This window comes from Cryptomeria japonica, chromosome 5, assembly GCF_030272615.1.
Source record: "Cryptomeria japonica chromosome 5, Sugi_1.0, whole genome shotgun sequence".
Classification (NCBI taxonomy): domain Eukaryota; kingdom Viridiplantae; phylum Streptophyta; class Pinopsida; order Cupressales; family Cupressaceae; genus Cryptomeria; species Cryptomeria japonica.
In genome coordinates, this window is record NC_081409.1 from 138676925 (window position 1) to 138690681 (window position 13757).

At 35.8% G+C, this 13757-nt stretch overlaps 1 protein-coding gene across 1 annotated transcript; it reads left to right on the top strand.

Moving 5' to 3' along the window:
- Positions 1–407: 407 nt before the first annotated feature.
- LOC131875759 (uncharacterized) lies at positions 408–865 on the top strand. The gene is made up of 2 exons (XM_059220417.1): positions 408–735; positions 783–865. Exons 1-2 carry the CDS (start codon positions 408–410, stop codon positions 863–865), a joined length of 411 nt encoding a protein of 136 aa, XP_059076400.1.
- The last annotated feature ends 12892 nt before the right edge of the window (positions 866–13757 follow it).

Sequence of the window (13757 nt, forward strand, 5' to 3'; positions counted from 1 at the left end):
CTTAAGGCCCATCCAGGTAGAAACCCCCTTTCATCAATGGGGAATTGACTTCATTGGTGAGATCACTAAGAGATCTAGTGGGGGGCATAGATGGATCCTAGTTGTCACAAACTATTTCACTAAGTGGGTAGAAGTTATTCCTACTAGGAAGGCAACTAGTAAGGTGGTCATTGAGTTTTTAATTAGCAATATCATAACCAAGTTCGGAGTACTAGTTGGATTGATAATGGACAATGCCATGTGCTTCTGATCAGAAGAGTTTACTGATTTTTGTACATCTTATGAAATTTGCATCACCCTGCCATCCACATGGAAATGGGCAAGTTGAGTCTAGCAACAAAAGTATAATGAAGATCATCAGGTGAACCTTGGAGCAGAACAAGAGAGCTTGGAATTCCAAGTTGAAGATGGCACTTTGGGCAGATAGGATCAAAGTGAAAAGGGCCATACGAAAATCACCTTTTGAACTGGTATATGGAGCTAAGGCCAGGCTCCTTGTGAACAATTTATTGCCAGTATACAAGTTCATTCATGAGAATGACCTAGAAATGGCAAGCCCCTTGTTGGAAAGGTTTGAACAACTTGCTAAGCTAGATGAAGTCGGGGAGGATGCTCACAAAAGGAACATGAAGATGCAACAAAAGAGAAAACATATGTTTGACAGGAGGGCATTCAAGAGAAAATTTGAGGTCGATCACTTGGTGTTGCTTTGGAATGCCAGGGCTCAAGATAAAGGTAAGCATGGAAAATTTTAAGCTTTGTGGTTAGGACCTTTTTTGAAGATTCTTACCTCTTGGCTAATATGAACGGAGATTTACAGGAGCTTCCAGTGCATGGATATTTTTTGAAGCATTTCTTTGCTTAATTTTTTCCATGCATAGTAGTTAGGGCTTTCTACATAGTAGAGTTTAGTGTTAGATTAGGATTTTGAGTGCCTTGTCAAAATTTTGGCTGGTCTGCATTCCCAGAGATCTGAATCCTCACCTTGATCTAGGTTATGAAGCATCCCCAACTAGAGCCACTATTGGAATGGTTTTTTCCTTCCTTGGATATCCTATAAGAACTCTAAAATTCCTAGGGTTTAGGGTTTAAGGACATGCGCTTTTCCTTATTTCAAAGTATTTGTTTTCCCTTTGGGCGTTGTTTTAATTTTAAGTTGACCAGTTGCTGGTTGTTCTCAGTTTTTAAGTTGCCATGTTAGGGGGTATGTGTTGTTCTTTTACCAACCCAAAGTGTTAGAACCTGTTATCAGGTCGGTTTCCCTTGAAATCCCTTTGTCCTGGTTATGACCTTTTATTAATGTCTAAGTATTCATGGGGTCCTAAGGAGTGACCCCATGCCATGGTCTTAAACCCTCAAGGTTTCCCCATGTGCTTATTTCGGGTCTTAAGTGAAGCATCTTTGGTGGTTTGTGCTTCGGGATTAAAAAAAATCATCAATGAATGGAATTTTACCCCGTGGGTGGAAAGGGGGTAGAGAAATATGCCCCGAGATAAAATTTCAAAGAGGCTAGTCACAAAAAATTGCCCTGTGGCATCATGAGAGTCATTAAAGATTTTCTTGAGATAACAAAAATAGTGGAAACAAAGGAAGAAAAGTTATCTTGGGGAGCACAAGGTAGCATCCAGAAACCGCCTGAGATAACTCCTAACGAAGAGTTGCAAGGGGATAAAGTTTTATCTTGGGGTAACTTCCAAAGAGTAAAATCACTATAGAAAAACTGCCCCGGGGAGGTTTCCAGTTAGCTTTGAAAGGCCCCAGGATAATTTTACAAAGAAAAAGAGAGGGTTTTCTTTTCCCTGGGTGACTTATCAAGAGTAAAATATGGGTCCCAGGAATAAGAATGTAAGGTCATGGACAGAGAAAATATTACCCCACGATGGTTAGCAAAGCATTTCTTGTGGTCATGGCACTAATACATTTGGACTAGATTTTCAACTGAGGTTTCCGACGAAGAAGGTATATTTTTGCCAAATTTGATTTTTTTTTGAAAAAATGCCCGCATTCGTCATAATTCCAATGAAAATTTCCCATTTGGTTTCGATGAAGAAGGCTTTAGCAATGAGAATTTTCTTTTTTCCAAAAAAGTGCTCGAGTTCATCGTAATTCCGATGACAATGGCCATTATCTTAAAAAAAAAAGAGGGGAATTCATTTGTATTGCAAATTTCCCACGTAGGTGTCCATGGCGACTTCAACCCCCAAGAACATCAAACCCGCATCGAAGGCATATGTGGCATTGCTTGCAATCTCATGCAAGAGGTAGATTCAAATTGCCCTAGTTTTTAATTTCATGTTGCAAAAAATATACATGTGGTGGTTAATTGCCCTAGTTTAATCTCATAAAACCATATAACTGTGATTGAGGAGTGAGCGTTCAATTTTGTAGCAGCAATCCCTTCCTCCCGTATACGTGCGTGTTGATTGTTCACATGAGATCACATCTCTTTGCGGCATCATATCAAACAATTCACGAGCCTTGTCCATGTTTCCACATTTTGCATTCATGTCAAGCAGGGCATTTGCAAGTACAACACCTAACAAAATTCCTCTATCTATTATGCTTTGATGGATGTCCATACCCTATTCCAAAGCTCCCATTTTTGCACAAGCAGGGAGGATGCTGGCAAAGGTTGTGGAATTTGGCTTTATGCCTTCCAATTTCATTTGCTTGAAAGTGTCTAAAGCCTTTTCGACAAATCCATTTTGTGCATATTCAACAATCATTGCAGTCCACGAGACAACATTTCTTTCAGGAATTCTATCAAATAGTTCATGTGCCTTGTCTATGCTTCCACATTTTGCATACATGTTTGCTAGGGCAGTTGCAACTACAACATCTGACAAAATTCCTCTATCCTTTATGCTTTGATGAATGTCCATACCCTGTTCCAAATCTCCCATTTTGGCACAGGCAGGGAGGATAGTAGAAATGGTTGTGGAATTTGGCTTTACACCTGTCGATTGCATTTTCTTGAAAGTTTCTAAAGCCTTCTCAACAAATCCATTTTATGCATATCCGACAATCATTGTAGTGTAGGAAACCACATTTCTTTGAGGCAATCAGTCAAATAGTTCCCATGCCTTGTCTATGCTTCCACATTTTGCATACATGCTAATAGAGCAGTTGCAAATACATCTGACAAAATTCCTCTATCTTTTATGCTTTGATGGATGTCCATACCCTATTCCAAAGCTCCCATTTTGGCACAGGCTGGGAGTATGCTAGCAAACATAACTAAAGAAATGCAATGATCAGCTCCGAAGACATCAAACCACTACTAACAAAATCGAGAGTCTAAAATATGATAGGGAATAGTGTGAGCTGTCCTGAAATAAAATATTTTATTTTCAATTTCAACTAAAACATAATTACTCAGCCATTTAATGTTATTAATAAGTGTTTAATTTATGAAAGAGATAAATGGCTGGCCACAAGTACATGAGTTACTAAATGCACACAAATAAGTGAATTTGATATTCAAAAATATCTACAATGAATTTAATTCTTGTCCATTAGTCATTTATGTTTGCAATAAGCATCTTTCATTGTTTTTCTTAATCTTTATTCATAGTTATGTGCATATTTCACATTCTATAATTAGGATATCAATTGCTATGGCTCAACACTATCATGATGTTTGTGTTGTGGTATAGATGCGTGGAAACATAATTATGGGATTGTTATATTATAGAGATCATAAATCTAGATATCACATATTAGTTCTAGCTCTTCTTGGATTGAGTCTAAAGTTGACATATAGTCATAAAGCCATTATTAGCAGATCCATCCATTTCCAATTGAGAAAGTCATTTTGATATTGAGAGTTTCTTATCTGTTTACCTATTGATCATTATTAAGCCATAATATTTAGGTCTATTTATCTCTCTTGCAAAACCTCTGTAAGTGTCCTAGATTGTCCCTACTACTCACTCTTCAATGAAATAGTGGAGTTCTAAAGATTTGTTGCACAAGATGGTGTTGAACGTATCAACAAGGCTAGCATGGAAGGCATGTTGAAGCTTCCACTTGTACAACTTACAACAAATTATTTGTTGATAGAAGAAGTTCTTGAAATAGGGATACAATCGAAAGACAAGTAAGTACATACAAACCTCCTCAGTTGAAAGTAAAATCTGTGTATAAAAAGAGTACATTGAATCCCAATCCATAAACACAATAGAGATATCGATGGAGACTTAATTGGATGTAGCATGTCACACCAAAGTTGTTAGAGTATGCTAAGCTAGTACATAATGTTTCCTAAAGCCACATTAGTATTTTACCTAGATCATTATCTACCAAAACTAACTATAGTAATCCTTTTGAGGATTCATTTCATGGTGCTAGATCTTCATTTAGTTCCACTTCTTGTTGGAGAAAAAAACAATTATTTCTTTAGGTAGATGAATATCCCATCAACAAAGGACAAGACCCTTTCTAGAATATAACAAATTCTACTCCAACAAAAGATCATGGGGGTTTCACTAGAGATATTGAATAAGAGGTAGACTTCTACTACTGCATTAAAAGCATTGGCATGTTCTTCATTTATTGATGTAAACTCTCTGTGATGCCACCACAACCAACAAAGGTGTAAAATGTTGTTTGCAATGCATGGATTTTTAGGATTTTCCTTTTAGAAAATAGAATTAAAGTATGGAAGCAGGATCTACCAGCTCCTAAGGGAATCTTGATGAAAAATAACTGTAAAATATTTGGGCAAGCTTATATGCAAAAACTCATTCTTCCTCATGGGTTTATGTATAGAAATAAGCATGAATTAAGTGGTAAAGGGGCTTTTGGAAACAAGAGGGATAGAGAGGTAGTGGAAGTGAAAACTTCTGGTGTTGTGTCTGCTCCATCTCAGAATGGGAATGGTGAAGGTGTTGTAAGAGGAGCTGAGAAGGGTGTTGGAAGAAGTGGGGGTGTTTACATTCCCCCATTTAAGCTGGCTCAAATGATGAAATATGTGGAAGACAAGAGCAGTGTGGAATACCAGCGCATGACATGGGATGCCCTTTGGAAGAGTATCAATGGGTTAGTAAACAAGGTAAATGCATCTAACATCAAGAACATCATTCTAGAGTTGTTTGTAGAGAATCTCATCTATGGGAGGGGTCTATTTTGTCGGTCTTGTATGAAATCCCAAATGGCATCCCTTGGATTCACAGATGTTTTTGATGTGTTGGTTGCTGTGGTAAATACAAAATTTCCTGAAGTTGGCAATTTGCTTTTGCGAAGAATTATTTTACAGCTTAAGAGGGCACATGAATGCAATGACAAGCACATGTTGATATTAGCAGCCAAATTCATAGCTCATTTAGTGAATCAACAAGTTGCACATGAGATCATTGCCTTGGAACTTCTCACCCTTTTACTAGAGAACCCCACAGATGACAATGTAGAGGTTGTTGTTGGGTTCGTGAAAGAATGTGGTTCTTTGTTGCAAGACCTTTCACCCAAAGGTCTCTATGGGATTTTTGAAAGATTTAGAGGTATTCTCCATGAGGGGAAAATTGAAAAATGAGTACAATTTTTAATCGAAGGCCTTTTTGCATTTTGCAAAGCTAAGTTCGAGGGTCATCCAGTTGTGCATCTAGATCAGTTAACACATGAAGTTTTCCTAGAAGATGAACTTGATCAAGAAGCTGGTTTGGATGTTTTCAAGCCAGATCCGGATTTCTTAGAGCATGATGCAACCTATGAAAAAATGAAGAAAGATATCCTTGGAGATGCTTCTTCAGATGAATCAGAAGGAGAGAATGATTCAGGTGATGATGATGATGATGATGATGATGATGATGATGATGATGATGAGGAAGGTGAGGAAGCACTGAGAATATAGGATGAGACAGAGACAAACTTGGTCAATTTAAGACATACAATTTATTTGACAATCATGTCAAGTGTTGATTTTGAGGAAGTTGGTCATAAGCTACTATAGATCAAGCTTGAACCTGGTCAAGAGAGAACATACCTTTGTTATTATGCTCTTCTTGGGCAAAGATTCTATATGATCAATAAAATTTATGAGGAATTTTTTGATAAGTGTTTTGTACAATAGTATTGTATGATACACAGACTAGAAACAAATAAACTGTGTAATGTTGCAAAGTTTTTTGCCCACTTACTTGGTGCAGATTGTGATAATACTAGATCAATGAATCCTATTATTTATCAAGTATTTCTTGTTTTCCATGTTGTGTGATGTACCATAAGCAAACTAGAAATCTAAATTCAATAAGATGCTTTGTTCAATGATGGTAATTTCTATTTTCTTACTTGTGAAGAAAGACCATGTCAGACAATATCAACGAACAACAAAATAAGGATACAATTGCTAGATTGTGGTCTAACTTGAAAATAAAAGGTGATGGAAAATGTTATTGTCCGTGCAAAATTTGTAAAGGGTTAAAGACTAGAAGACTTCTAATCAAAACAACAAAGAAACATTGTAGGCTACATGGTCACATTGAAGGTGGACATGATTATCATCCATTGGTAAGTTTCTCATTATATCATTTTGACAATTTATATTCATAATAAATCACGTGATGATAAGATCATGATCATGGTTTATTTATGTTTATCAATTTTATATAGCTCAAGCACCCCAGAGCACATGGTATGGATCAACACAACCCTGAGAATATGGTTTTTGAAGTGGACGGACATGGAGGTGTGAATATTGAAGCTGAAGATAATGATCCCATGGAAGATGACAATCATGAGACAGAAAACACAATTGAAGATGATGGTACAAATACATTGATCCTTGACTCATTTAGTACTCTCACGGCTGATCATGATGATGAAGATGACCTTGATGTTGTTCATGATGTCCCTTTACTTGAGAAGGCATCTGAGGCCCTTTACGAAGGCTTGCATGCAACTCTTCTCTCCGCTATATTGTTGTTGGTGAACTTGAAGGTTATGAATGGTTTATCCAGCATAACAATGTCATGTATGTTAAGGTATGTCATATATGTCATAATAAACTGTGAATCATGTTGTACCATTAATATTATTTATTATAACAAATTATATTTTTTTGCTGTAGATTGATATGTGAGTTTTTGTTACCACCATCAAATATTCTACCTCACTCATAGCGAGAATTATCTGTCATTATGAAAGATATTGGAATGGAGTATCAATCAATAGATGCTTGTCCCAATGATCATATTATATATCACCAACAACATGAATTTCAAACTGAATGCCTTGAATGTCATATCAATAGATATCAAACAGATCAAATAACAAAAAGGGTTCCTCACAAGGTTCTTCGCTATATTCCCATTATTCCACGTATGCAACGATTATTCAAGTGCACTAGCTTGGCACAATTTATGGATTACCATGCACGCAATAGAAGTCAAGATGACATTATTCGAATGCCTACGGATGGTTCAACATTTATGGACATAGAGGAGAAGTGGCCACACTTTAAAGAAGAACCTCATAATCTCAGGCTTTCATTGGCAATGGACAGTGTCAATCCATTTGGAGAGATGAGATCTGCTTACTCAGTGTGGCCTATTTTTGTTATCAACAATAACATTCCTCCATAGATGTCAATAAAGAGGGAGCACATAATGTTGGCAATGATTGTTCTAGGTATTTTATCATTTAAATATAGTCATCTAAATTTAATTATAAATATTGCTATAAAATGGTCATAATAATTATGTAATGGCTTTGTTCATTCGATTAGGTAAGTACCAAGTTAAAGATATGAATGTATATATCAAGCCTCTTATCGACGAGTTTCTGGAGTTATGGAATGGTGTCAATATGTATGACATCTCTAGACCAATAGGACAAAGACAATTTCAATTCCATGCGATGCTTCTATGGACAATGCATGATGTCCTGGGGATAACGCATTTTTGTGGTATGTTATAGTGTGTAAGTTGTGCATGAACATTATAATTTAAAAAATTATCATATTTAATCCAATTATACATTATCTTGTAGGTCTTCAAACAAAGGGAAAATTTGCATGTCCTGTTTGTGGTCCAAAGATGAAATCTCGTCATTCAAAAAGTTTAGGAAAGCAAGTGTTTGATGAGTATAGGCACTTTCTCCACAAAAATCATAAGTATCGAAATACTGAAAAACATCTTTTCAATGGGAAAGAAGAGAATACATCAAAGCCACGAAGAATGACACCTCACATGTGGAAGTTGGAATATAATAGAATTAATTGTCAAGGTAATGCCATTCCATCTATTGGTTTGTCATAAACATCTTTTCTATTTTGTTTTGTTTACTGATGATGTGATTGATGATCATGAAGGTCGTGAAGGCATAAATGACCACCTTCCTAAGGGAATAAAAAAATTTCCCCAACAATTTAGTAGGTTGCCCTACTACGAGCAGTTACAAATTGTTCATTTGTTTGATAGTATGCATATTGGAAAGAATATAATAGAGACAGTATGGAAAATATTGGATGGAAGGTGTGACAAAGAAAAAATTGTCAAAATATGTAGTGACATTTAGGATTCCAATCATGCAATGATAAATATCATTCAATCAAATAGCCATGGAGACTAGATTAATATAAGTGAGCCTCCTTGGTTATTAACGGACCAACAAAGCAATGCTATAAAATAAGTCATACAAAAAATTCGATTTCCCACAGGATTTGCTGCAAACATAAACAGTCTCATATCAAAGAAAAGTGAATTTGGGCCAAGGATGAAAACACATGATTGGCATACCTTCATTAAGGTAATTCATGTTCTTATGTTTTTAGTATATATTTAAGTACTGTGTGTACGTGTACTTTTCATTATGTTATAAAAAAATGAAAAGATGATTTTATAATTGCTGCAGTACATTCTACCTCTATCTCTCCCAGACGACTTCAACAATAATGTCAAGCAAGTCATATGTGATCTTGGAAAATACATGAGGTAAGTAGTGATATTTGTTTAGTTCGTTGTATAGATATTATATTTGCGATTTGTTTTACTTCTTATGTAATATATTTTTTTGTGTCTTGAATACCTTGTAGGTGGTTGTCATGTAAAGAAATCCATAAAGATGATATAAAATATTGGAAGAGAAAAATTCTTCATTTAATGTGTGAAATGCAAAAGTGTCTACCTCCAGCTTTTTTCAATGCACAAGAACACTACCTCATACACCAAGTTGAGGAGATTGAATTGTGTGGACCTATACACACTAGGTCAATGTGGATGGTTGAGAGGAACTTGAAATTTTTGAAGGCTTTGGTTCGAAAAAGAGCACATCCTGAGGGTTCTATGCTGGAGGGATATATGGTATACCAGACTATGGTGTATATTTCTGAATATCTTCCTAAGTTTGCAACAAAGATCCACGTGGATCGCATTTGGGATCCCAACACCATTAACAAATTTGAAGGGGAGTACTTGACGGGGAAAGGTAAATTGAGGAAAGTGAGAGGTAATTATAAGATGTTATTGTAATTAATTAATTCTTAATCTTCAAAATAAATCAATTGTAAGACATCTATTTATTTTTTGTACAGTTGGTCGAGAGTGGGATGCACTACATTTGTATATTGCAAACAATCTTGATTGGATGATGGTATGGATTGAATGTTGTCAACATTCTAGATGCATGTTAACATGGGAAGGTGTGGCTTCATTGGTTAAAGAAGCACATCGTAATGGAGATTCCAATTTTACGCAAAGGGAAATTGATTTAGCATATGGTTTAAGAGATAAATAGGTACGCATAAATTTATGAATCACCCATATGTTTATCAACTCACAATGCAATAAATTTTACATGTTTGACATATTGCAGGTCAAACACCACAATGCTATGTGCTACAATGGTCATAAATTTTGCATAAAAAAGTTGGATGACATGAAGAAAACTTGTGATTCTGGCATCACTGCAGTCTTTGAGGTGACAAATATTTCATCAAGAAATGACATTCATCCTCAACATTCTGAAAACCGATACTAGATTGTTACTACTTATCAAGTTGCCATTAGTTTTATGATTTGAAGTTATTCTATACACTCTAGCTGGTTATCTCTACTGAGACATTCAGTCGGTATGAACAGTCTAGTTAGTTACATAAGAAAAGTAGTCTCAAAATGTTGTATACACCGAGCTGTCTACCGAGTATCATTTCATGTCTACCGAGCAGCAAAGATGACACATCGAGTTGATATACACCAAGTGAAACATGTTACTAGATTCATTGAACCTGAACATGCATATGAAAACATGTTACAAGATTGAGGCACATCTAACCGTTATCACATTGGAAATTGCACTTAAATATTGTGTATGATTTTGAGGTCATCTAACTAATGAAATAATTTGCATGGTTATTCATTCGATAAATCATATTTGTAAGATCAAAGCAATGAATGGATCACCATTATAAGAGATCTATTTATATTTCACGATTTAAGAATTAAAGAGTGTGTGTGTGCATGAGTGTAAGAAGACTGTTACAGAGACACAGAGGTCACCGAGAAGGTTTTCAGAGAACAGTCAAAGAACAGAGTAAATAGAAGGGTTTACCGAGTTACTATATGGGTTACCAAGGTATGCTATAAGCAAGGTAACTTATTCCGAGCACATAGAATCTGCTATAACATTCCAGATGTAAAGTTGCAGATATTTGTAATGATTTTATTGTAATATTTTGAAGTTGTAAGAGAAACCTTTAATAGGGTAAAAGACTCTAATCAAGTCGATCAATTGTAAAGCCTCTAGCTAGGTGCAACATTTAGTTGAAGTGTTGTAAAATCCTTTAGCAAGGTAGATCTAACAGATCTTGATACTCCTAAAAGGGTAAGCTATCAGAAATAGCTAAACATGTAGCTCTAACCGAGTACTCTTTATTATTGCAGTAGTGAAGTTGTGGGTGCCATCCCATCCGCAGTTTTTCTCTCTAACCAAGAGTTTCTGCATAACCAAAATATATGTGCTATGGAGTGAATCATGTGTGATTGTTATCTATTTGTTTTAGCTTTATATAATGTTACTACACTATTTGGTTTATGCATAATAGTAAAGTTAGTATTGAAGAAAAGTTTTGAAGTACTGACTCACCCCTTCCCTCTCAATATATTAGCTTTCCATATTGGACCTAACAATTGGTATCAGAGATTGAATCTTGGAAAAGGGTTTAACTGCCTAAAGAGAAAGATCTTATCAATGGAAGGCTATAAACAATCTCGAAGGATTGTGTATCTGCAAGAAGAACTGGATCATTCTAATCAAGTGATTGTAGACATGCAAAGACAAATGCAAAAATCTCTAAAAGTAAGAAGATTATCTGGTGATTTGCAAGACTCTCAAGAGTTAGTGGAACAAATTGAGACATCATCTAAGAACAATATATTTGAAGAAACTAAAGAAATGATTGGAGTATTCAAAGAAAAGAACAAAGCACTGGCTGATCAACTGAAAGCAATGAAAAGAGAACATGAACATTTCAGCACACAGATGACTAAAAATATTGATGCATTAAGGACAACCGAGGATAAAGTAAGAGATCTAGAAAGAGAGAAACAACAACTTGAAGTCTTAGTATCTGATAAGAATGATGAAATCACAAGATTGACTGGAATTCAACAAAACCTATCAGATCAACTAGGTTATGCACATCATGAAGCAATTCTGAAAGATGATGAGAATCAAGCATTGAAACTTGAAGTATCAAGGTTGACCGATGAACTTGAATTAGAGAACAAATCCAAAGATACACTCAAGAAGAGTTATGAAGCATCAAAGATGTTGGATGAGCATCTGAATACAAGAAGACCCAACAAAGATGCAGGACTCAGTTACAAAGGAAAAGACTCTACTGAGAAGGGAATTCATACTACCGAGAGAGGAGAATCATTTAAGCAAGCTGGAAACAAGAATAACATCAAAAGAAAGAAGCCTATTTGCAACTATTGTGGAAATCAAGGTCACACTGCCAACATGTGTCAAATCAAAAAAGGTAAGCAACCGAATGTCACTAAGTCCAAAGGTTATTGTTACAATTGCAATAAATATGGTCACACATCTAATCAATGTAGGAAAAAGTCTGTTAACAATTATCAGAAGGCAAAATTCAAAGGGTTTTGTAAAAACTGTAATAGATATGGACATAGTACCAAGAAGTGTTGGCTTAAGCAAAAGAACTATATGTGGTCTACACACCGAGCAAATGCTAGAGGTTACCGAACTCACACACATCCTTATTGACATTATTCTATAGTACCATGGGATTACAAAACAAGGATATGGTGTGAATGTTGTGGAAGATATGGACATATAAGTGCCAACTACTTTATAAGGTTTGGAATGAACAATCGAAGATCATGGAGAAATCCTGGTATGGCATGTTTTCATTGTCACAAAGTTGGACACTTAGCTGGAGATTGCAGAGATCAACCTAGAAAAGACACTGAAGAAATAAAAGACAAATTAAAGATGATTTGGACAAAGAAGGAAATTGTGTCAAATGAAGAAAGCACCTTACCTACTGAGTTAGGTGCACCTATTCCAAATTAATCGATAAAGGTATGAAGGGACTGCATTCTCTCAAGGTTAAATCTTAACAGTTCCTATTTTATCATGTACTTAATTCAAATATGCATAATTAAGATGTAATAGTAAGTTTGAAATTATATCAAAGTCTTTTGAAGCACTAGACAGGAAGCCTGTCTAGTCGGTAAATGAAGGAAGTTTGGTTACTCGGTTAAAACAGAAACAGGAAAGTAAATCAGTTAAAGAGGAACCAAGTGCATTTAATGTTTTTAACCTAACCCGCACATAGCCCGATAAGGCATATTGTGTACTTAAAAGCATTTTTGCGGTCATTTTCAACTTACCAAGTTTTCAAGAGAGCAGAGCAAAGTGAATCCAAGGCGATCAAAACCTCCTACAAAGCAAATTCAAGGTATTTACATCAATCTCAACGCATTGTTAAGTTGGTTTACCGATCTTATCTAGTTGCCATTATCTGCTAAGTATAAAGCATCGGTCATTTGAAAATCCTGGAACCCTAAAGATCCTTTGTTAGCTTTTATCTGAAATCTACAATGGCGCCCAGGATCCAAGATCCCATAGTTGTCAAGAATGTAGAGAAGCCCTCACTAAAATACTCTTTGACTCCCAAAGTTACATCTGAACCGGATGACAAAACTAACTTTTCACTCATCCCAGACAGAGTGTTGTTAGTCGAGGATGTGAGATTCTTCACCAAATGTCGTGTTGAAGAACTCGGTCATGTTGAAATTGAAGACACCTATGATGAGCTGTGCACAGATGGTAAATTGAAAAGCAAGTATGAACACATCAAGATCAAGGGATTAAATGAAGCCCTAACCTATCCTCGTGTGTTCAAACCCCAGTGGGTCAAGTTTGTTCTAAGCAGAGTTCACGATGATTTCATGTGGCTAGAAGAGAAACCATTTAAGATTACCAAGAAAATCATTCATCTAATTACTGGTTACCCCATTTATGATCATGCCCGAGCCCAAAAGATGATATCACAAAAGGAATTGAATAGTTTAATCGGAGTAGAATTTGATTGCAGAGGATTCAAATTGAACAATGTCACAGATGAAGAACTAAAATTTGTCATTAGGGTAATGGGATACTATTTCTTCCAATCGGCAAGGGCAAACAGTGTACCCTGTGCAGCAGTAGACCTGGCCTACAAAATTGTGAAAAAGGGAATGAAAATTGACCTACGTGAGGTGTTGTTGAAGAACCTATTTGAAAATCTGAACACT